The sequence below is a fragment of the Lathyrus oleraceus genome, chromosome 4, assembly GCF_024323335.1.
Source record: "Lathyrus oleraceus cultivar Zhongwan6 chromosome 4, CAAS_Psat_ZW6_1.0, whole genome shotgun sequence".
Taxonomy (NCBI): Eukaryota; Viridiplantae; Streptophyta; class Magnoliopsida; order Fabales; family Fabaceae; genus Lathyrus; species Lathyrus oleraceus.
In genome coordinates, this window is record NC_066582.1 from 275,162,059 (window position 1) to 275,182,850 (window position 20,792).

Sequence of the window (20,792 nt, forward strand, 5' to 3'; positions counted from 1 at the left end):
CTTCTCAACTTCTGCTTGATGGGCGGGCATTCCGGCTTCAACGGTAGCTTGTGCCCAACTATGTCAGTGTCGAGTCCTGGCATATCCTGAGATAACCAAGCAAACACGTCCACGTATTCATGTAGCAGCTTGACTAGTTCCTCCTTCACACTTTTTTTCAAAGCAGCTCCGACCTTGACTTCTTTTCGATCCTCCTCAGTCCCCAGATTGATCACATCCACTAGTTCTTAATGAGGTTGAATCATTTTTTCCTCTTGTTTCAAAAGTCTGGTCAACTCTTTTAGGAGTTCGCAGTCTTCCTTATCATCCTCTTCAGCTTGGTTAATCGGGAGGTCGAAGTCATATGGAGTTATAACATTGTCATGTTCAATGGATTCAATTATTAATGATCTGCATGACAATGATTTTTCTTTTTAGAGGAAGATTTTGAAAAATGAAAGTGATGTGAAATAAAAAAAATTGCCATTTTTTGTTGTTTATTTGTTTGTAAAGAAATTAAAAAGATGAAAGACAAAGATCTCAAAAAATGTGTTTTGTATTGATGATAAGGCTTAAACATTAACACAAAATGGGCCCTATAAAGCTATCCATATGACTTGGGCATGACATTGGATGTTTTAGAAAATAGTAAATTACTTTGAACAAGAAACTATCTTCGGAACATCTGTTGCCTTCCAGTTAGTGAGAGCGGCATCCGGAGGTCCACAAAACACCATCTTGGACAAATCTGGATCTTCATCTTCAAGAGCATTCACTTGATATCACTTCGAAAACCAGCTTTAGAGAATATTTCTTGGATGCTAGGAACCTTCCCCTAATGTATCTTCCGATCTTTGAACAATTCAATAGACGGCTGATATCCTAATCCACACTTGTCTTTCTTCTCTGGTAATTCAATCACTGTTCCCCAACTTCCAACCAGCTTCAATTGCAGCTTTCACACTTTTCCACGAGGACATGACCCCCTTAGGTTCTTCAATAGGTTTCGGCTTAGTCTGGACCATATTGACCATTTCAAGGGCCTGAAGAGGAGTTTCAATAATGTCTTCACCTACTTCAATGTATCTGAATGAAGTCAAATGGCTGACGAAAATATCTTCCTCTCCGGATACTGATACCAGCTTACCAGAAGTAACAAACTTCAGCTTCTGGTGGAGTGTCGAGGTGACAGTTCCAGCAGCATGGATCCAAGGTCTACCTAACACACAACTATAGACAGGCCTAATATCCATTACATGGAAGATAATACGAAAAGTTTGAGGGCCAATCAGAATTGGGAGGTCAATCTCCTGAATAACCGTTCGCTTAGACCCATCAAAAGCTTTCACTATCAAAGCACTAGGTCTCATTTGCACCCCTTCAATATTCAGTTGTGCTAGGGTAGTCTTTGGCAACACGTTCAAGGATGAACCTGTATCTACCAGTACTCGAGCCAGAGTAACATTTCTACACTTAATGGAGATATGAAGCGCCATATTATGTTCTTGCCCATTAGGGGGTAAATCATCATCAGCGATCATCAAACAACTACTAGCATTGAGATTAGCAACCATATCATCAAACTGAATAACATTGATGTCTTCTGCCACATAAGCTTTGTTCAAGAACTTCAATAGAGCAGTCCTATGAGCCTCAGAACTCATAAGTAGAGAAAGAATGGAGATTTTTGAAGGAGTTTTGTTGAGCTGATCTACGACCTTGTAGTCACTCTTCTTGATGATTTTCATGAATTCTTTATCCTCTTCAGCAGTCACTACTTTCTTAGATGAGCCTTCTCCTGCTTCTGGAGGATTTACCTCTTTCCCCTTTGTTGGTTCAACTGTTGGTGCACTTGCTTTGCTTGGGTTCACTTCAAGAGCGAAAACCCTTCCACTTCGAGTCACACCACTAGCTCCAGCAATGTTAGTCACATCTGGTTCTTTTAAGATTACTGGTTTGTTACCCACATAAACTACAGGCTCATAGTTCCAGGGCACTACTTTGGTGCTGTCAAATAAGAATGGAGCGGGAACATAGATAACCATTGGTTCAATCTTTTGCACTGCCTCTAGGTCAACATTTCTCTGGTAAGGGACCACAAAAAGCTTGGAAAGCCTCTCTTGATCAAACATGGGCACAATCACATCAACATCTTCATCAATCTTTGCTATGGTGAACTGAATAACCTGCTGGTCCATCAAACGTTGAAGACAAATTTTGAATTCACCATATTGATCAGGGTTGGATGAACACACCACACAATTAGCATGCGTTCCCTTCATCAATTCTGCTTCCAACAATCTAGCATGGACCATTGTTAAGGGAGTCTTTAACTTGAACACATCCTTTATCAATCCTTCATCATTTGGACTTTCTATAGCATTGACATCTGAACTACCATGTTTAGGCAAAGGATTGTTCCCCACAGTTGGAAAATCAACAAAAGACGGTATTTTTTTATCTATCAACTCTTGGACCCGGAGTTTAAACACCTTGTAATTCTCTGTTGTATGGCCCTCTGAATTAGCATGAAAGGCACATCTAGCATTCTCATCATACCAAGGCTTATGAGGCTTCGATATTGAAGGTAATGCCATTGGCACGACAGTCCCATTCTGAATCAGATACGGTAGCAATTGAGTGTAAGTCATTGGGATAGGAGTGGTATTCACATTATTGTACTGTTGATATGGCCTCTGTTGATTTGGTCGTTGTTGTTGAACCGGACGCTGTTGATTATTCTGTTGATTTGTCTGTTAATGTTGAGGTGGAGGAGCCTGGAACTGAGGTTGTGGAGCTTGATATTGAGGAACTAGAACTTGATACTGAGGTATCGGAGTTGGAATATGGACATGAGCAATTGGACGATAAGACATGGTTGGATATTAAGCAGTTGCTACGTAAGGGTACTGATAATAAGGCACAGGAGCAGGATCCTTGTGTGGTGCCCTCCCTCTTTGAGAAGAAATGGCACTAGTCTCGCCCTCCTTCCTCTTGAATTCGTTGAAAGGCTTCTTCAAGATTGGCTGACTGTTGGAAACTCCCTGGATTTTACCACATTTCAATCCTTCTTCTACTCTTTCACCCATGATCACCATGTCAGAAAATCCTACGGACACACTACTGATCAATCTTTCATAATATTGGCCCTGCAAGGTTCCCATGAAAATGTCAATCAATTCATGATAAACCAGCGGCGGGTGCACTCTTGCAGCCAATTCTCTCCAGCGTTGTGCATATTCTTTAAAAGACTCACTGTCTTTTTGGGCCATACTCTGAACGGTTTGGTGCCATATCAGTATTATATTTGTATTGCTTTGCAAACGCTTCAGCCAACTCATCCCTGAAGGTAGAGAAAAACAAGAAAGGGGGTTTGAATTGTTTTTGAGAGAATAAAAAACTTTTTGGAAATGAGACACACGCAAAAACAAATAAATTCAACACTGAATTTTATACTGGTTCGCTTGAAATTCAAAGCTACTTCAGTCCACCCGGCCAAGGTGATTTCGCCTTCAAAAAGGACTTAATCCACTAATCTTGAAAGATTACACAAACAATCGTCTAAGAGAATAAAGATCTCTTAGCCCTCTCAAGTTTACAGACTTCACAAGTCACTTGAGGAGATTTTACAGCAAATAAAAGAATTACAGTAATGCTTAGTGCTTCTAGATAAGCAGAAATTACACAAGGTAAAAGCAAAGAGTTGTTCACACTTTAGAGCAGCAGCTCGTGTGAGAGAATGAATATAATAGGAGTGTTGTATTCTCGTGTGTTTTCCAGTGTGTTCTTAGAGAGGCGTTCCATCCTTTATATAGGAGTGATGAGAAGACCGTTGGAGGATTGAATGTCAGAATCTTTGGCAATGATGGATGATTAATGTCATTAGTCTCTGTGTTCTTTCCAAAGCAAAATTGGGGGTGCCGTAAAGTTCTTCCTGAAATAGATTCTTTCCATAAGTGAATTTATTCATAGCTAAGTATTCTGAATCAGAAGGTTCGAATATTAGAGTCTCCATTCAGCAGGTGTATCTTCAGAAGATGCTTGTCGCTGACTGTCTTCAAAGTTTCTATTTCTTGGTTTCATCACAGCGCAAGGCTTTAGATTCTAGAGGCATTCTTCCGCTTCAGAGTGTCTGATGTCTCTTGTTTGGTTTATGCTTGCGTTGATCAGAATCAGAGTTTCTGCTAGCGTATCTTCTAAGTGGTATCTCAGACTTGTATTTGTATCTGATGAGTGTCTATCTGACTATTTTGGCTAGAGTCCTGCATACTTAGAAAAATCACGTTAGGGTACCATTTTTGTTTCATCCTTTGTTATCATCAAAATCTTAGAGTTACATTGTAGATACTAAATTTGTTCTTACAATATCCCCCTTTTTAATGATGAAAAAAAAGTACAGAGTGATGATGAAACAATGATATAATCAAAATAATATCCCAGAGTCAGATAAAGAAAAAAAAGGAACTCCCCCTGAGATGGGTCATCAGATTTCTCAGAAGTTCTTACCAGACCTTCCTTGTGTGGCGGCTGGTTTATACCTTAGTTGTTATCCTACATAAATTTAGTTATCATAAGGCATTTAAGATATAAATGTTCGCAGTGCATCAAGAGCTTAAATATATATTTTCATCAGAGTTGTATTAGTTCTCCCCCTTTTTGTCAGACTCAAAAAGACATAGAAAATAAAGCGAGAAACAGAATTCATATATATGAGAAAAACAGGTACAGATAGGCAGTAATTCAGAAAGAGAGCACAAAACATAAGGAAAAACATAAGAAAAAACAACAAAAGAAGCCTAAGTGTCTAAGGGTTTAGAGGCGGAGGCATCCTTTGGAGCAGTTGAGTCAGCAGGTTCTGAATATTGTTGTTGACGGAGTCCTGGTGATCCAATCTTGCTCGCATAACTTATTGCTCCTTCTGTAGTTCTTCCAGAGTTTTCAGGACTAGAGAGGCGAAGCCAGATTTTGATTGCTCCCCCTGAGTCAGAGCATCAGCGCTGGCCTTAGCAGCTTCTTCTGTAACTATTGTGCTACTTCTTCAACAACGACTTTTGCTTTGTCCTCAGCTTCAGCAGCAGCCGCAGCAGCCGCAGCAGCAGCAACAACTTCAGCGACAACCTTTTCTTCAGCTTCTCTAAGTTGTTGCTCCTCTTCCAGGCGAGCTTTCTATTCTGCTTCTCTTCTGGATTTTTCCTCAGCCTCTCTTACCAAACATGTCTGTAGCCTTTCTTCAGCATCTCTGACGAAGTCGTTGCAGACTTGTTCGGAGAGGCCTTTCAGTTTAAAGGCTTCAGAGGTCATCTATCTGATCACTTTGTTCTAGTGAATCCTCACTGCAGAAGGATCATCATTGATGCCAGAGTTTACAGACAGAGACTTGATCTTTTCCACTAAAGACTCAACAAATAAAGTAATTGCTTCTTCTAAGGTGGGGAAGGCAGGTTCTGGTTCTGGGTTAGGGGATGGAGATGTTGGTGGTGTTTGGGCAGTGTCAGCGGGAGTTGGAGAGGTAGGGATGATAACTTTCTCAGAGGGTGGTGTTGTAGGTTGTTCAGATGGTGTATTTGCTGGTTGTTCAGGAGGCGGTATTTGAGGTTGTTCAGAAGGTGGTGTTTGTGGTTGTTCAGATGGTGGTGGATTTTGTTGTTCAGGAGGTGGAGTGGTGGCTTCTGGTTCAGGTTATGGTTATGGTTGTTGTTGTGAGGCAAGAGCACGTGCCTGAAGTTAGGCTAGTGTAGGGGATTGGGGGGTCAGAGGGTTCTGAGTCTGATGATAAGACGTAGTAAGGTGGAGATGAAGGTGTAGAAGATGAGGGTGAGGTGGTTTTGTTCAGCATTTCTGCTATAGAAACGGGTAAGGTAGTGGTGGAGTGATTGAATTTTTCAAGTGGGGAAGATGTTGGATTAGAGGTTGGAGTGTTAGAGGGTTTAATGGTAGAAGGTGGGTTTTCATATTGGGTGTAGATATGAGTGGTTTGGGGAAGAGAAGAAGCAATTTGCTTTAAATTGACAAAGCGACAAGGAGGCAGAGACTTACTTGGTGAATCAGTCAGAGGGACCGGAGGTCTTGAACCAGAAGTTTCTCCCAATTTTTCCTTCTTTGAGCTAGTTTTTCTTGGAAAGTACATTTTTATGGTGAAAGATTATAGGTCATTTTGTTTGAACCCTAGTTAGGAGGTCAACTTCTAAGGACCATAACTTGCTCAAGTTTTATGAGATGAAAGTCATTCAAGTTTCATGATCCAATTCAAGATGTCCTATTCCACTTTTATTCTTGGAATAAATTCAAATTCAACTTGAAAATGCATGTGCCAAGAGGAAACATTATAGGTCATTTTGGGCCATTGCCATTGAACAAGTGACTTTCCTCAACTTCTAAAATGCATAACTCCTTCATTCCAAATCCAAATGAGGTCAAATTTATGACCAAATTGAAAAGTTTTGAAATATGTACAACTTTTATGAAGGAACTTTTTCCATTTGAAGCCCATACCAAAAGTTATTCAAGGTGGAAGAAGTGAACATTTGACTTGGTACTTAGAAAATTTTCAAATATGTTTGATTTTCCAAACTTCCACCTCAAAATTCATCATGATCTAAGCTTCAAACGGAAAAATGTTCAACATAAAATATGTTCCCCTTAATCTCATCTTTCTAAAAAGTCCAAGATCATCTCATTTGGCCAATAATTGGAGGACTTGCGCATGGGTTCTTTTCAAGGGTTCATTTGGATGAATTTCACATTCACATTTCAATCTCCATTGCATGATCACATGACATGATTTCAGCATTGCACACAAGGAATTTTGGACCTGGCCACATCATTTCATGGGCCTATCACACGCCCATGCAAGCATGCAAAATGAATTGCTATTTTTGGCCAATTTTAGAAATGTGTAGAAAGCAATTGCCTTGCCCATAAATAAGACCCTCATTGCTCAGAATTAAAGACACCTTGCCCAAGCTTTGCCCCTGCAATCTAAACCCTCACCATTAGAGGATAATCTTGAAGGTTTTCATTTGAAAATCAAGCTTTAAATCTCATTCTATTTTGAGATTGAAACTCCAAGAGTCCAAGCTTTTCCTTGATCCATTTCAACTCCTCCAAGCTTCTGAAGTCAAGCCAAGGCCAATTGGAAGCAAGATCAAGCAAGTTTGAAGCTCACTCGAAGGTGATTTTCCATAATTTTCATCTCTTCGATTCTTTCTCAATTCTTCACCATTCTTTGTGATTTTTGGTTGGCTGAAGTCATATCAACGTAGGCAACAAGATTGAATTGCTTTGAGGTCAAATAGAAGCAACTCAATTCATGATCCTCAAAATTCAAATCCTTGTATCTTTTTATATACTTGGAATTGGAGAAAATTGAGGCCAGATTCGTGATCCTGAGCATTTTATCTTTGAAATAGTGTCCTTGTTTTTCATTTTCCATTGAGATGAAGTTGGACCAGTCCGATGGAGGTCACCGGAGCCCTAGCTCCGGTGGTTTGTTGGCATACTTCCTGACCAACTGATCGTGTTTGAATGTTATAATCTAAGCCATTGTTTTTGAATACCACGCGTATATTGCATTTACTGAAGACTACCATGGAAAACGCGCGTGTGGCCATCAGATCTTCCACCTCAATTAATAAGGGAGATCTGATGGCCCTTGTTTTTTCTAATGTCTTTTTATTTTCTGAATTTTCATTTAATCCTCTTATTTTATTTTATTCATATTAATTTCATTTTTAATCCAAAAAATATGGGACTTTCACCAAAAATCTTTAAATATTTTTCTATTTCATATTCTGAATTAAAATTATTTTTTGGATTAATTTTGATATTTTTCATGAATTTAATGTTTTTGTGCATATTTTTAATTGTTTAAAAATACTTATGACTTGTCAAAAATCATGAAATTTTTTGTCTAAAATCCTTTGACCATGTTTGACCTAGGATAAATCTCTTGACCATTTATTTGGTGTTTTGAAGAGATTTCAGATTTTGACCAAATATGCATTTTAATTCATTTTTTAATTGATTTTTAATTGATTAAATGTGTAAAAATTATGTTGAGCCATTTCTATGGTCTTGTGATGTTTGAATATTTGTTTGGGCCTTGATCAAGGTCGATTTGACTTTTGTTGGATCAAAACCATTGGATTTAGGGGATTGATGAAATGTACATTTCATCTCCCAAAATGAATGGATGGTTTTGATTTGATAAAGTTCTCCCTTGGTCAATTTGTGTCTCTATCTTCCCCTCCCTCTTCATCTTTATCCCTATTCTTTCTCATTCCCTCATTTGACCAATGAAATCTCTAATGTCTTAAGGCTAATTGGTTCATCAATGACCTTGTGTCAGATGAACCAATACAAGTATGACTGGGATAGGTCCATCCCTCTTGATCTTTTCTTCTAGTGTGTGGTATGTTTTAGGAGTTTGGTTCATTATACCAAATCTCTAACATGCATTAACACCTAAATTTGTAGATAGTTGTGATTTCTATATAAGTCCAATTAAGATTGCTTAACATAGAGCTAAATTTGACCCTAAAGGCATAACATTCTAGTAAGTGAGATTATAAGTCTCTCATTCTTCATGGTATTATGTGGAAACTTGACTTTTTTTCCTTTCATAAGAGCTAGTGGCATACTTGTTGAATTATCTAAGTTGGAGCCCTTCTCATGAAAGATGTCTTGGTTTAAGGATTCATACTTATGAATGGATGGTTGAGTGTTCTCCAAAGAATGACTTAACCAATTAAAAATACCACTAACACTTGACTAACTTTTGACTAACATTTGACTAACTCTTGTTAATATTGCTTTACTTTCAAGTCATTTACTTTATGCAATTTAAATTCTAGTCATTTATCATTCATTGCAATTTACATTCCATTTAATTTGTTTATGTTTATGTCATTTTCGCTTTGCTCATTTGAGCCATATCTTGTGATTGTATATATTATTTGTGCATTTTGATCTTGTTTGTGGTATTAGGACTTTAAAATACTTAATAACAATAAAAACCCTAAAAAATGTCTGGTGGACTGTTGATCTTGATATGAACTATTGGACTTAGGATTAGGCAACATTCCCTGTGCAAAAAGGACTTGGCCAATGCCAACATTTTAAGACCAAGTTATTGTAAACTAAGCCTTCATCTGGTGCAAGCCCTGAGCTCTATTTGAATTCATCTGCTACTTTGTCTTTGTAGTCATTTGTTATTTTGACCTTGTGTCTAATGCTTTGCTCTAAGTTAATCAAGGAATGTTTCATCTGATACATGAGAAGACAAAGAAGACTGCTAGCTATGGGAATTGCTTGCTTGGATGTGGCTATCTTTATTTGATGCCTTGATCTTCTTAATATATGGATATTTCTAATTGCTCATTGATTATTACTTGATTCAAAGTCCAAAGGGAAAGTTGGTTTTCTATATGACATTCTTGTATGTTGGATTGCATCCCATTGGTTAGATCTTTTCAACTCTTAACTTTTAATTTGTGCTTAGGATAACTTCTTTATATCCTCCCACTTCTTAAATTTCAAAATCTCTCCCCCTTTTAAAAAAAAATCTTTGCTTGTGATTTCAAACTTATACCTTATTTTAAATAGAAACTTTGGTCTTATGCCAATGGACATCCAAACTTTTTTTTAAATCAAATTTGTAAATGAACTTAATCATATTAACTTAAAATTTCAAAAGAAAAAATAACTAACAACTTCATTCAAATTTTTAGCCCTTTGTTCCCTTTCCATTTAAACTTTTGATTAAAAGCAATTCACCAACTTTGAAATTGTTACCACAAACTACGAGGTTTTGATCCCTCATTTTTATGTTGGTACGTAGGCACAAGTCCGAAGGTCTTGTCAAACACAAAAATATAATTAATTAATTCTTTTCTCATCTCCACACTCTATTTTTCTCAAATATCTTTTATACCAAACACATATGTACACATAAAAAAGGGCTCCCTAGGAGTACCTAGGATACTTTTGGTGCTAACACCTTCCCTCTGTGTAACCAACCCCCTTACCTGTAATCTCTGGAATTTTATTAGTTTTGATTTGAAAACTTCTTATCTTTGGGTTTTGTTCGTACTTTTCCCTTTTCCTTTGGAATTAATAAAAGCGCGGTGGCGACTCTGGTTTTATTAACGTTAAGCTTATCCATAGCTTGATGGTCATGAATTTACCGCTACATATGGAAATGCATAAAACTTTGTGCTTGATTAGTGATTGTGAACATGATCATGATGGTTGTGTTATCTACAGTGTTAATACACGAGGATGTATGATTATCAAGAGGGACATTCAGAAGTTGATGGATGAAGGTGTGATTCAGATCAATCAAGATAGAGATATGGGTAATGATGTGAATGTAATTGTGCCAGTGTTCAAGACTCCGGAGCGAGTAGTAATCCAGTTTGACAACATCAAAAGAAGTGATAGATCGGTATCACCGTTGGTAATACGGTTAGCAGGCCCAGTTCCGTATGCCTCCGATAAAGCTATACCTTACAAATATAATGCTACTATGATTTAAAATGGGTAAGAGGTTCCTCTTCCCACAACAAATTCAGTAGTGAGCATTGTTGATGTTGTTAAAGTGACCCAAAGTGGTAGAGTATTTAGCCTTGTGTCCCTGAAAGTTGTGGAGGATGTTGGGGTTGTAGCACCTCAAATTTGCACATATCATTGTACATACATTCTTATATTAGGTCATAACATAACATGGTCCACTGCATAACATTGCATTGTCCCCTTTGCCCCAGGTGCAAGTCATCAGAAGAATTAGGTCAAACTGATCAGGAGATCAGTCAGTCAAGCAAGCAAATGCATTTCTCAGGGAGCCAAGGCCCTAGGGTTGGTCCAACATGTTCACATGACTTGGGGATCCATTTGAAGAGTTTTGGTCAAGGATTGGATGTTCAGAAGTCATTAGTCAATGCACAGTCAGTCAGAAACCCTAAAAAAGTCAAACTTGGTCAACTGTGTTTGATTTTATGGTTTTGATGGATGGATTTGGTTTGAGAGAGCTTATTCATGTCCAAATAGGCCTCATGTATCATGTCAAACAACATCATTGAAGAATTTGAAGCCAGATCAGAAATTTCCAAAAAGGGAAACTTGACCTGTAACTGAAATTTACCAAAAATGGAAAGTCTTGATCCTCAAACTTACATCATGATACAAGCTTCAAATGAATTTTTGCCCAACATGAAAGTTGGAGATCTTGTTCTCCCATTTCCAAAAAGTCCAAGAACACTCAATTCCCATGTATGGTTGGCAAGTTATGATCAAATCATTTTCAGAAATTCTTGAACTTCAAAAGGCCATATCTCTCAAACCATTTGGCCAAATTTGGTGAGGTTTTTTCCAACAAGTCACATTTGACCTCCTCTTTCCAAAAATGTAACTTTCATGTACCAAAACCTCATGGATCAAAATGGCATTTTTGAACCTACTTGAATTAATTTTAAGTGAGGTGAAAAAGTGAAGTTTTAAATTAACCATTCCCAACCAATTTTGCCATTCAAATATATTCAGATACATTGTTTATGACTTGTTGCAAGCCCATTTTCGTGCAGTACATACACCCATGCCAACTTGCTTGAAAATTGGAAAAAAGTACACTTTTCACCAACTCTACTCCACATTTTCATGAACCATGATTAGCATTCCACTTAGCAACATCAAACAGCATATATATTCAACATATTCTCTCTGAAACCCTAGCAGCAGCCACACAAACTCAGATTTCATTCACTCTCTCAAACTTCATTTTTCTTGCCATTTCCAAAATCCTTCCAAAAGCTCCAAAGAACTCGACCTGGCCATTGTTGTTTCATCATCCAAACAACATTTTGGACTCATTGCAACCTCATTTCACCATCTGTAAGAAGCTTTTGCCCGACTGGTTTTCAAAACATCATCCATGACAGTTGGGATTTTGAGAAGAACCAAGCATTATTGAACTTCATTCCTTCGTCCATTCGTCTACTGGGGTATTGAAGAGCTTCTATTTTTATCTTTCAAGGCTAAAAGACCCCAAACCCATCACTGCCATGGATAAAGCTTCAGGAAAAGGTCAGAATTCGTGTGGCTCATTTCTTGTTTTTAAGCATGTAATCATGAAGTTCCTTTCACCCTGATTCCGTTGATATAAAATTCAATTGAAATAGTGCACTGTAGGCGAAGTTAGGTGCGTTTGAAGTTTTGGTACCATTTTTTTCTTCCCTTCGATTTGAGAAATTGGTGTTGAATTAGAGTGATTGGGCCTTGGATTTGGAACCTAGGGTCGATAACCTTTCGTTTGGTATATTTATTTTAGGATTCTGGAAAATTTTAGAAGAGGAGCACTGTTGCTCCGCCGTCTCCACGAAGGAGACGGTTGTTTCAGCCGCACCGGCCGGCGCCTGCAAACCAGAGCCACTGTGCTAGGGCTCGGTCACTGTTGGGCCTACGTGGACGCCCAGTGGCCATTCCATTGGCCCTGCGTCCGTTGACCAGGCCACGCGGGATAAGACCATTTAAGTGGTCGCCACATCAGTAAGTGGATTGGATTCGTTTTGGCCCCCAGCTTCTTCACTTAATTACAATTCTGCCACCGTTTCCATTTAATTCTCTTAATTCATTTCATTTCAAAATTTTTATTTCATTTTTGTCACACAACTTTGAAAAATCATAGAGCCTTCAATAATTATCCAAAATTCATGGGACTTGTTGCATTGTGATCATATGGATCCCTAGTTTTTTATCATGATTTTTGCTGATTTTTTGGATGAGTGAATTTTAAATGGCATTAGGGTTTTGTTCATGTGCCCAATTTTTGTACATTTTGCCAATTCAATTGTGAAATGATGATGATATATCCAATGGACCTGAAATTTTTTGTGCATAAAGTAGACTCATCCATGTTTATTTTGATGTAAAGATCATGAATTTATCTTATGTGGTTTGAGAGTTGTGAATTTTTGAAGTAGGGTGTGACAACTTGTGTCACACCATTGATGTGCAACTTGCTGATTTTTGTATCCATGCTTCTTGACCTCCAATTGATCTAAAATTTTGTATGAACCTACTCTTGTATGTCTAGTTTGTATGTGATTTTTTGTGGAATTGTTTGTGCCATTTTCCGTTTGTTTGAGATTTTTTCCCCTGTTTGACCAAAATGTTGACCTTATGTGATGCATGTTGCCATTTCATTTGTGAAATTCTCATACTTTATTAGATGGACATGAAATTTTACATGAGATAACTAGACATCCTCATATTTGCCATGGTTTTAGTCCCATTCATTTATCATATGCCATCTCTGATTTATGAATTTTTCAAGTTGATGCGTGATTGGTTGACTTCTTTGAGCATGTTCAAAATTGCTTTGACTTTCTGATTTTCATTGACTGCCTTCCACCAGTCCAAATGAGATGAAATTTGACATGCTTACCATGCTGTGGGTTGTGATTGATCATGATTTATTTGATGATTTTTGGAAATGTTTGAGATTGGTTTTGATGCAAGTCTTGCTGTTGACTTCTTTGAGCTTCTAAATGCCATGTTTTGACCTAAATTGTTCATGAAATGATGATAGTGATTGATATGAATGTGAACCCAATTGGTATTGATTCTTGATTGCTTGAACATGATTTTTGTTGTTTGCCCTTTGCTGTTTTGACTTTTTCATCCCTTTTTGACCCTAGGCTTGTCCTAGTGGTCTTGTGACTTATGTTTGAGTTCATGTTTTCAGGTTAAGCTACAAATGCTTCAAAGAGATCATTACAATTTGATTGAGTTCATTCGATTATCATGAGCTAACCTCTTTGTTTTGTAGGTTACTTGGCTCATATGCCTTGAGCTTTGTGCTTTGCACATTTGCCTGTTTGTTTTGACTGTTGATTCCTACTTCCTGTTGCTTTAACTTTTGAATTGTGTACTGATCTGTTTGACTATTTCAGGTACCATTAGTTGCTTAGTTCTTTGAACTTGCTTTGCTTTGTTTATATAAGCAACTTGCATTGAGGTATATTTCTAATCTTCATGTAGTCTGGAAGACCTGGTCTGTTACTTGGCCAGGCAACTGTCTGAAGTCCTCCTTAAGAGGCAATGTTTGTGGATGTTTAATTTTGTCCTTGTATAGAGTCAAAGACCTCCTAAGTGAAGAGGCAATTGGCAGAACCCAAGGGATATGCAATCTATCCCCTGCAATTCTGTGTGTCATCTGCTTTGCTCACACCACTGTGTTGATGCATTGTAGATACAAACCCAAGATCTTGTACAATTGTACAGTTGAGTCAGTATCAAATGTGTAGAAGGGTTCCCACTTTCTGAACCCACACATTCTTGTCTTGAGCTCTCCCAGGCCAGGGATAAGAGCTGTGAAGTCTTATCTTCACTCACCTTTCATCTGCTTCACCTTAGCCCCTCAATGGCAAGGTTAAGAGCACATTCACCCAGTTCCAGAGGTTTGTTTGTTGAGGTTGATATGACCCCTCGACTAAAACCTAACCCTTGTTTGAGCCACTTGCTTGTGTATAGTGTGTGCTACCTGTGCTTGTATGTTTGTTTGACTTGCTTCCTGTGCAAGTTAGGGTTAGTTTAGACTTGTTTCCTGTGCAAGTTAGGTTTTGCTTGGCTTGCTTCCTGTGCAAGTTAAGTGCGGGTTTGGCTTGCTTCCTGTGCAAGTCATGTTTAGGATAGGCTAGCTCCCTGTGCCAGTTAGCTAGAAACCTTAACTTAGGGATGATTTTGCATGATAACATCTAGGCTCGAGTCGTAGTCTCCCTAGTTGTGTCTCCCTCTGTTATCTGGTTAGGCTAGTCCTGTATCCCTCCGTAGGGGAACTACGTCGCCCTGATCCTCATACCAGATGAGGTACGTAGGCAGGAGATGAGCAGATCTCTCCGGGCGCCTGTGTCTTTGTTTTGCCTTGTCGTGTGCTTGGAAGCTGATGTAAGTCCATCGAGTGGCATTCGGGTTCCAGGGTGGGTTTTTTGGTTCGGATGCCGACGTAAGTCCAGTGATTGGCAGTCGGGCTCCATGTTTGCCTTCTTGAGTGCGGTTTGGTTCGGATGCTGATGTAAGTCCAGTGATTGGCGTTCAGGCTCCATGTTTGCCTTCTTGAGTGCGTTTTGGTTCGGATGCTGATGTAAGTCCAGTGATTGGCGTTCAGGCTCCATGTTTGCCTTCTTGAGTGCGTTTTGGTTCGGATGCTGATGTAAGTCCAGTGATTGGCATTCAGGCTCCATGTTTGCCTTTGCCTGTGTTTGTTTGTGTGCGTGTCAGCCGAGCTACGAATGCTCTGATTCTTCTCTCGTCCGAGAAGATACGTATGCATAGGATGCGACATCCTAGCGAGCATGTGTCGTTTCCCCAGTCCGAACTACTTCGACTCTGATGTCTATGCCTGATAGACTAAGTAGGCCCAGGATGCGACATCCTGCCGAGTCAGTTTCAGTCAGTTTCCTTTGTCTCTTTTCAGCCAGTGTGTGTGAGTTTGAGCAGTGTTTAGCAACCAATTTTCCTTCCTATTGTGCGTGGATCCCGTCGAGTACGACGGATGCGTAGGGGTGCTAATACCTTCCCTTCGCATAACCGACTCCCGATCCCATTCTCTTTGGTCGCGAGACCATGTTCTTTCCTAGGTTTACTCTGAGCGTTTCCTTTCCCTCTTTTGGGATAAATAACGCACGGTGGCGGCTCTGTTGTTCTTGTTTTCCCGCCGGTTTTTCGCGTGATGCGACAGGGGTTGGTAAGAAGGTGGGTGTTCCTTTGGTTAATCTTGTTAATGCTCTAATTTGTCAGTATGGTGAATCCAGCGGGTTAAAGGTTAAGGTTGATGATGACGAGGTTCTCCGATTGATTAAGAAGAGTGAGTTTAATGTTATGGAACAGCTGCTCCAAACACCTTCCAAGATCTCTGTCTTATCTTTGTTGACGAATTCTGAGGCACACCAAGAGGCATTGCAGAAGGTGCTTGAGCAAGCATATGTGGAACATGTTGTTATGGTGGATCAGTTTGATCATATTGTTGCTAATATCACTTCATGCAACAATTTAAGTTTTTGTGATGAAGAGCTTCCCGAGGAAGGCAGGAATCACAATCTGGCTCTCCATATATCCATGAATTGCAAATAATATGTGTTGTCAAATGTCTTGGTAGACACCGATTCATCATTGAATGTGCTACCCAAATCTACTTTGGCAAGGTTATCTTATCAGGGCGCACCCGTGAAGTACAACAGTGTGGTTGTGAAAGCGTTCAATGGTTCTCGAAAAACTAATATTGGATGACTGACTCATCAACCCATAGTATTCTTAAGAGAAACTCATCCGAGTGTAGTGTCGCATAACAACTGTTATTAAGTCTACACTTGAACAATCTTCGTACTACGTCCTAAATAAGCCAAATTGGGTTAAATGTTCTACAGTTCGCAGCTTCTCGGACTCCCAGGTCGAAGAAAGTAATGCATATCCACGACTTACTCGTGTGACATCAGTAACTCAAAAGGGGTCTCCATTGAGTGGATGAATCTCAAGCCAACTCGTTAAGGACTACTCCACACGAGTCGAACATGACTATACCATCTTCCTATCTTAGATTGCACTCAAGTTCGGGTATAGAACTTATCTCACCACAAAGAGATCACCAAGCACAACAGACAGACAGTATCATACAATATATACAAACACACAAACATCAATAATCAACAAATATAGTACACATAAAAAGTAGGCTAAACCCACTGAGGACTACTCCCAAACATAGTCGACACTTTCTTTCTGTAGCAGTAAATTCATGACCACTGAGTTATTGGTTAGCTCAACGTAAATAAAATCAGAGTCGCCACCACGCTTTTATTATTTCCAAAGGAAAAGGGAGAAAGTACAAAAAAACCAAAGATAAGAAGTTTTCAAATCAAAACTAATAAAATGTCAGAGATTACATGTAAGGGGGTTGGTTACATAGAGGGAAGGTATTATCATCCAAAGTGTCTTATGTACTCCTATGGAGCCCTTTTTGTGTGCAAGTGTTTTGGTTGAAAAAAGATGTTGGTTTTGAAAATAGAATGCGGGGATGAGAAAAGAATTTATTATTTATATTTTTGTGTTTGACAAGACTTTTGGTCTTATGCCTTCGTACCAACATAAAATGAGGGATCAATTCGTGGTAAAAATTTCAAAGATGGGTGGATTGATTTTAACAAAAGCTTAAAGGTCTTTTATTATCAACGGGAGAATACTCAACCAAACATCCACCGATAATGGGGGCTTTACAACATTTAAGAGGGAGGGCTCCAACTTGGATTAAATCAACAAGTATGCCACTAACCCCTGGTAAATGGAAAGTCTTATACTCAAAATATCATGGAATGGGAGAATTACATCTCAACTAAAGATAACTCAAATCTAAATGCTTTCTTTTGAAAAGTTTAAAAGGAAAAACGCGCAAATTTGCCAAAATGACTAGATGAGGTTGTAGTTCTTTTTTGTCTTTTTGAAAATAAAGTCAATATGATTAAGTCTTTTTATAAATTTGATTAAGAAAATGGTTTGAAGATCAATGGCATAAGGCCAAGGTTTCTACTTATTAAAACATGTTTAAGTTGAAAAATAAGCAAAGAAGTTTTGAAAATGAAAGGGAGTTTTTGAAATTAAAGAAGGAGGAGGAGATGAAGGGACTATCCTAGACAAATTAAAAGTTTAGAGTTGAAAAATCTAACCCATGGGAAGCATCCACCATACAAAAGTGTCAGATAGAAACCCATTTTCTTTGGATTTTCAAGCAAACAACAAATCCATAATCACCCAAGCAATTAATAAGAAGACCAAATAATACCAAATAAAGATAACCAACCATAATCTCTAAGGCTTGTATTAGATGAATGACATTGACCAAGTTCTCTGTCTCAAATTAATGGCATTGGCCAAGTATTTCCCATAGTTCAGGGATGTTGTCTACTCTAAGTCCATAGGTCCAAATCAAGTCAAAGACAGAGGTCCAACAGTCCACCAATTATTTTTTAGGGTTTTTGTTTTTATTAAGTATTTTAAGGTCCTAATACCACAAAAAAAACAAAATCACAAGCACAAACATATCACAAGCACAAATACAATGGCTCAAGTGAGCAAAATGAAAATGACTGAAGTATAAACACAAGCCCAAATGGGTAAAGAGTAAATATGATATGAGATGCTAAAATAAAAGTATAAAGTAAATAACAAGAAATAAAAGCAAGAAGTAAATGACATTAAAATAAAGCCAATATAAAAAGATGTTAGTAAATGTTAGTGAAAGGATAAAAGATGTATAAGTCATTTTTTGGAGAACACTCAACTATCCACTCACAAGCATGAAGATATGAACTTATGTATCATTCATGAGAAGGGTTCCAACTTGAATAAAATCAACATGTATGCCACTAGCTCTTACAAATGGAAAATGAGCAAAATCTTCACACAAGACCATGAGGAATATGAGACTTACAATCTCACTTACAAAAATGTTATTTCCTTTGGGACAAATTTAACGTTATGTTAAGCAATCATAATTGAATTTATATAGAAGTCACAATTATCTGAGGTCATTCAATAATAATATCGGTGTTGATGCATGCTAGATACAAGGTATAAAGACCAAGCTCCCAAAGCATACCACATATAAAAATAAAAGGGGATGTGCCTATCTCAATCAAGCTCATGTTGATTCATCTGACACAAGGTCATTGCTGAATTAACTAGCATTTGATCCTAGAGAAGTCATTGGCCAAGAAATGATTGGGGAAGAAATGAGATGAATATGAAAAAATGAAGTGAAAAGGATCCCAAATTGGTCAAGGGATGAACCTCACTTGATCAATATCATTCATTCATCTTGAGGGATAAAATTCAAACTTCATCAGCCCCCCTAAATCCAATGGTATTGACCAAGTCAAGGTCCAATTCAACCAAGACCAAGGCCAAACAAAAGTAGAGTCAACACCAAGTCAACACAAGAGCGCAACAAAATATTAAAGCAATTAAAACAATTTAAATCAATTTTTAAAATGAAGAAAATAAATTTATAAAGGTCAAAAACCTAAAACCCCTTCAAATCACTGAAGAAATGGTCAAGGGATTTATCATAGGTCAAACAATGTCAAAGGACCATTGACTATTTTTTTGGCATTTTTGAAAAGTTAGAAGTATTTAAAAATTAATTAAAACAAATAAAAAATCACAAAATTCACTAAGAATATCAAACTCAATCCAAAAATTAATTTTAAATCAAAAATGGGAAAAGGGAATTATTTGTGAAATTTTGGTGTTGGTCCCATAATTTTTGTATTAAAAATGAAATTATAGTGAATTTTGAAGAAAATGTTAATTAAAAAACAATTTGGAAAATTAAAATAAAAGGAAAAACATGGGCCATCAGATCTCCCTCATTAATTGAGGTGGCAAATCTGATGGCCACACGTATGTGTTCCATCGTTTGCCTGAGTCAACGCATCATACGCTTGGTAATTAAAAACAAGGGACCAGATTAAAATGTGGGATCAAGATTTGAGGGTGGGGATGAGCCAACACACCCCGGAGCCCTAGCTTCGGTCATCTTCTCCGGTGAACCCCGTCTGACTGGTCAGACTAAAAAGGTTCAAAAAATGAATGGATCATATACCATTTTAAAGAGAAAAATGTAAGGAAACCGAATATGACCTCCAATTCTTCCAACTCTCATTCTATAAGTAGAAAAGTGGAGTTGAAATTTGAGGTGTCAAACCTGAGTTGCTTCAATTCAACCTCAAAATAACTCAGGAACATTGCCTACATTGGTAGGACTTCAGCCATCCACAAATTGAGTCAAGATCTTAAGAAATGAGAGAGAATCAAAGAGTTTAAAATTGAGAAAAATCACCTTTGGGTAACAGCTTTGGAGCTCGATCCTTGATGCAATTCCACTAGGTTCCTCTTGCTATTGCTTGCAGGAGTTGAATGGAATCAAAATGGCAATGAATCCTTGGAGTTCTTGTTCACAAACAGAAACTGAACAAGAGATCGATTTCAAAGTAAGATTCAAGGTATTCTGTAGAGGGAGGCTATGGGATTGATTGGCAAAGCTGGGGCAAGGTTCATTCTTCAGTCTGAGGCAATGCACTTCAATATTATAGGCCAAGCATTTGATTTCCACACCATTCAAAGTTTGAACCAAAAATAGCAAATCAATATGCATGGGTGCATGAGTGCATGTTCAGGCCCAAATGATGATTGCTATCCACTCAAATTCGTGCCAAAATTCTACTGAGGTCATCACATGAGGCCATGCAAAGTTGTATATCAGTCGGAGTTCAAAAGTTTCTAAATTAAGCCATGAAAAGAACCTATGTCTAAGTCCTCCAATTCTCATCCAAATGGAGTGATTTTGGTCTCTTTGAAAAGATACCATTATGGGGAAAAGATTTTATGTTGGGACCTTTTCCATTTGAATCTTGGAAAATGGAGAATTATGGCCTTGAAGCTAGAAGAATCAAACATACTTAGAAATTTTCTAAGTTAAAAGTCAAATGAATCCTTTTTCCACCTTGAATAACTTTTTATATGAGCTTCCAATGACTTTTGTTACTTATCCAAAGTTGTATCCCTTTAAAATATATTCAGTTTTATCACAAATTTTACACCATTTGGAGCTTGCATGATGGAGTTATGGATTTTAGAAGTTGAGGAAAATTGCTTGTTCAATGATGAGGACCAAAATGAACATATAATGTTTCCTCATGGAACATGGCCTTGCAAATGGAATTTGACATTCCTCAAAGAATAAAAGTTGAAGAATACATATTTAAATT

At 38.0% G+C, this 20,792-nt stretch overlaps 2 protein-coding genes across 2 annotated transcripts; both read right to left on the minus strand.

The window, feature by feature from the left end:
* Positions 1 to 893: 893 nt before the first annotated feature.
* LOC127137076 (uncharacterized) lies at positions 894 to 2,576 on the minus strand. The gene is made up of 2 exons (XM_051063569.1): positions 1,698 to 2,576; positions 894 to 1,607 (listed from the first exon to the last, which is right to left on the minus strand). Exons 1-2 carry the CDS (start codon positions 2,574 to 2,576, stop codon positions 894 to 896), a joined length of 1,593 nt encoding a protein of 530 aa, XP_050919526.1.
* Positions 2,577 to 5,298: 2,722 nt separating this feature from the next.
* Positions 5,299 to 6,106, minus strand: LOC127137077 (vegetative cell wall protein gp1-like). Its single transcript, XM_051063570.1, has 2 exons — positions 5,698 to 6,106; positions 5,299 to 5,648 (listed from the first exon to the last, which is right to left on the minus strand). Exons 1-2 carry the CDS (start codon positions 6,104 to 6,106, stop codon positions 5,299 to 5,301), a joined length of 759 nt encoding a protein of 252 aa, XP_050919527.1.
* Between the last annotated feature and the right edge of the window lie 14,686 nt (positions 6,107 to 20,792).

Coding starts and splice junctions, on each gene's coding strand:
- LOC127137076 (XM_051063569.1), bottom strand. CDS start 2,576: ATGGCATTACCTTCAATATCGAAGCCTCATAAGCCTTGGTATGATGAG. Junction 1,608..1,697: donor TCAAGAAGAGTGACTACAAG/GTCGTAGATCAG, acceptor GCTCTATTGAAG/TTCTTGAACAAAGCTTATGT.
- LOC127137077 (XM_051063570.1), bottom strand. CDS start 6,106: ATGTACTTTCCAAGAAAAACTAGCTCAAAGAAGGAAAAATTGGGAGAA. Junction 5,649..5,697: donor CTACACTAGCCTAACTTCAG/GCACGTGCTCTT, acceptor AACCTGAACCAG/AAGCCACCACTCCACCTCCT.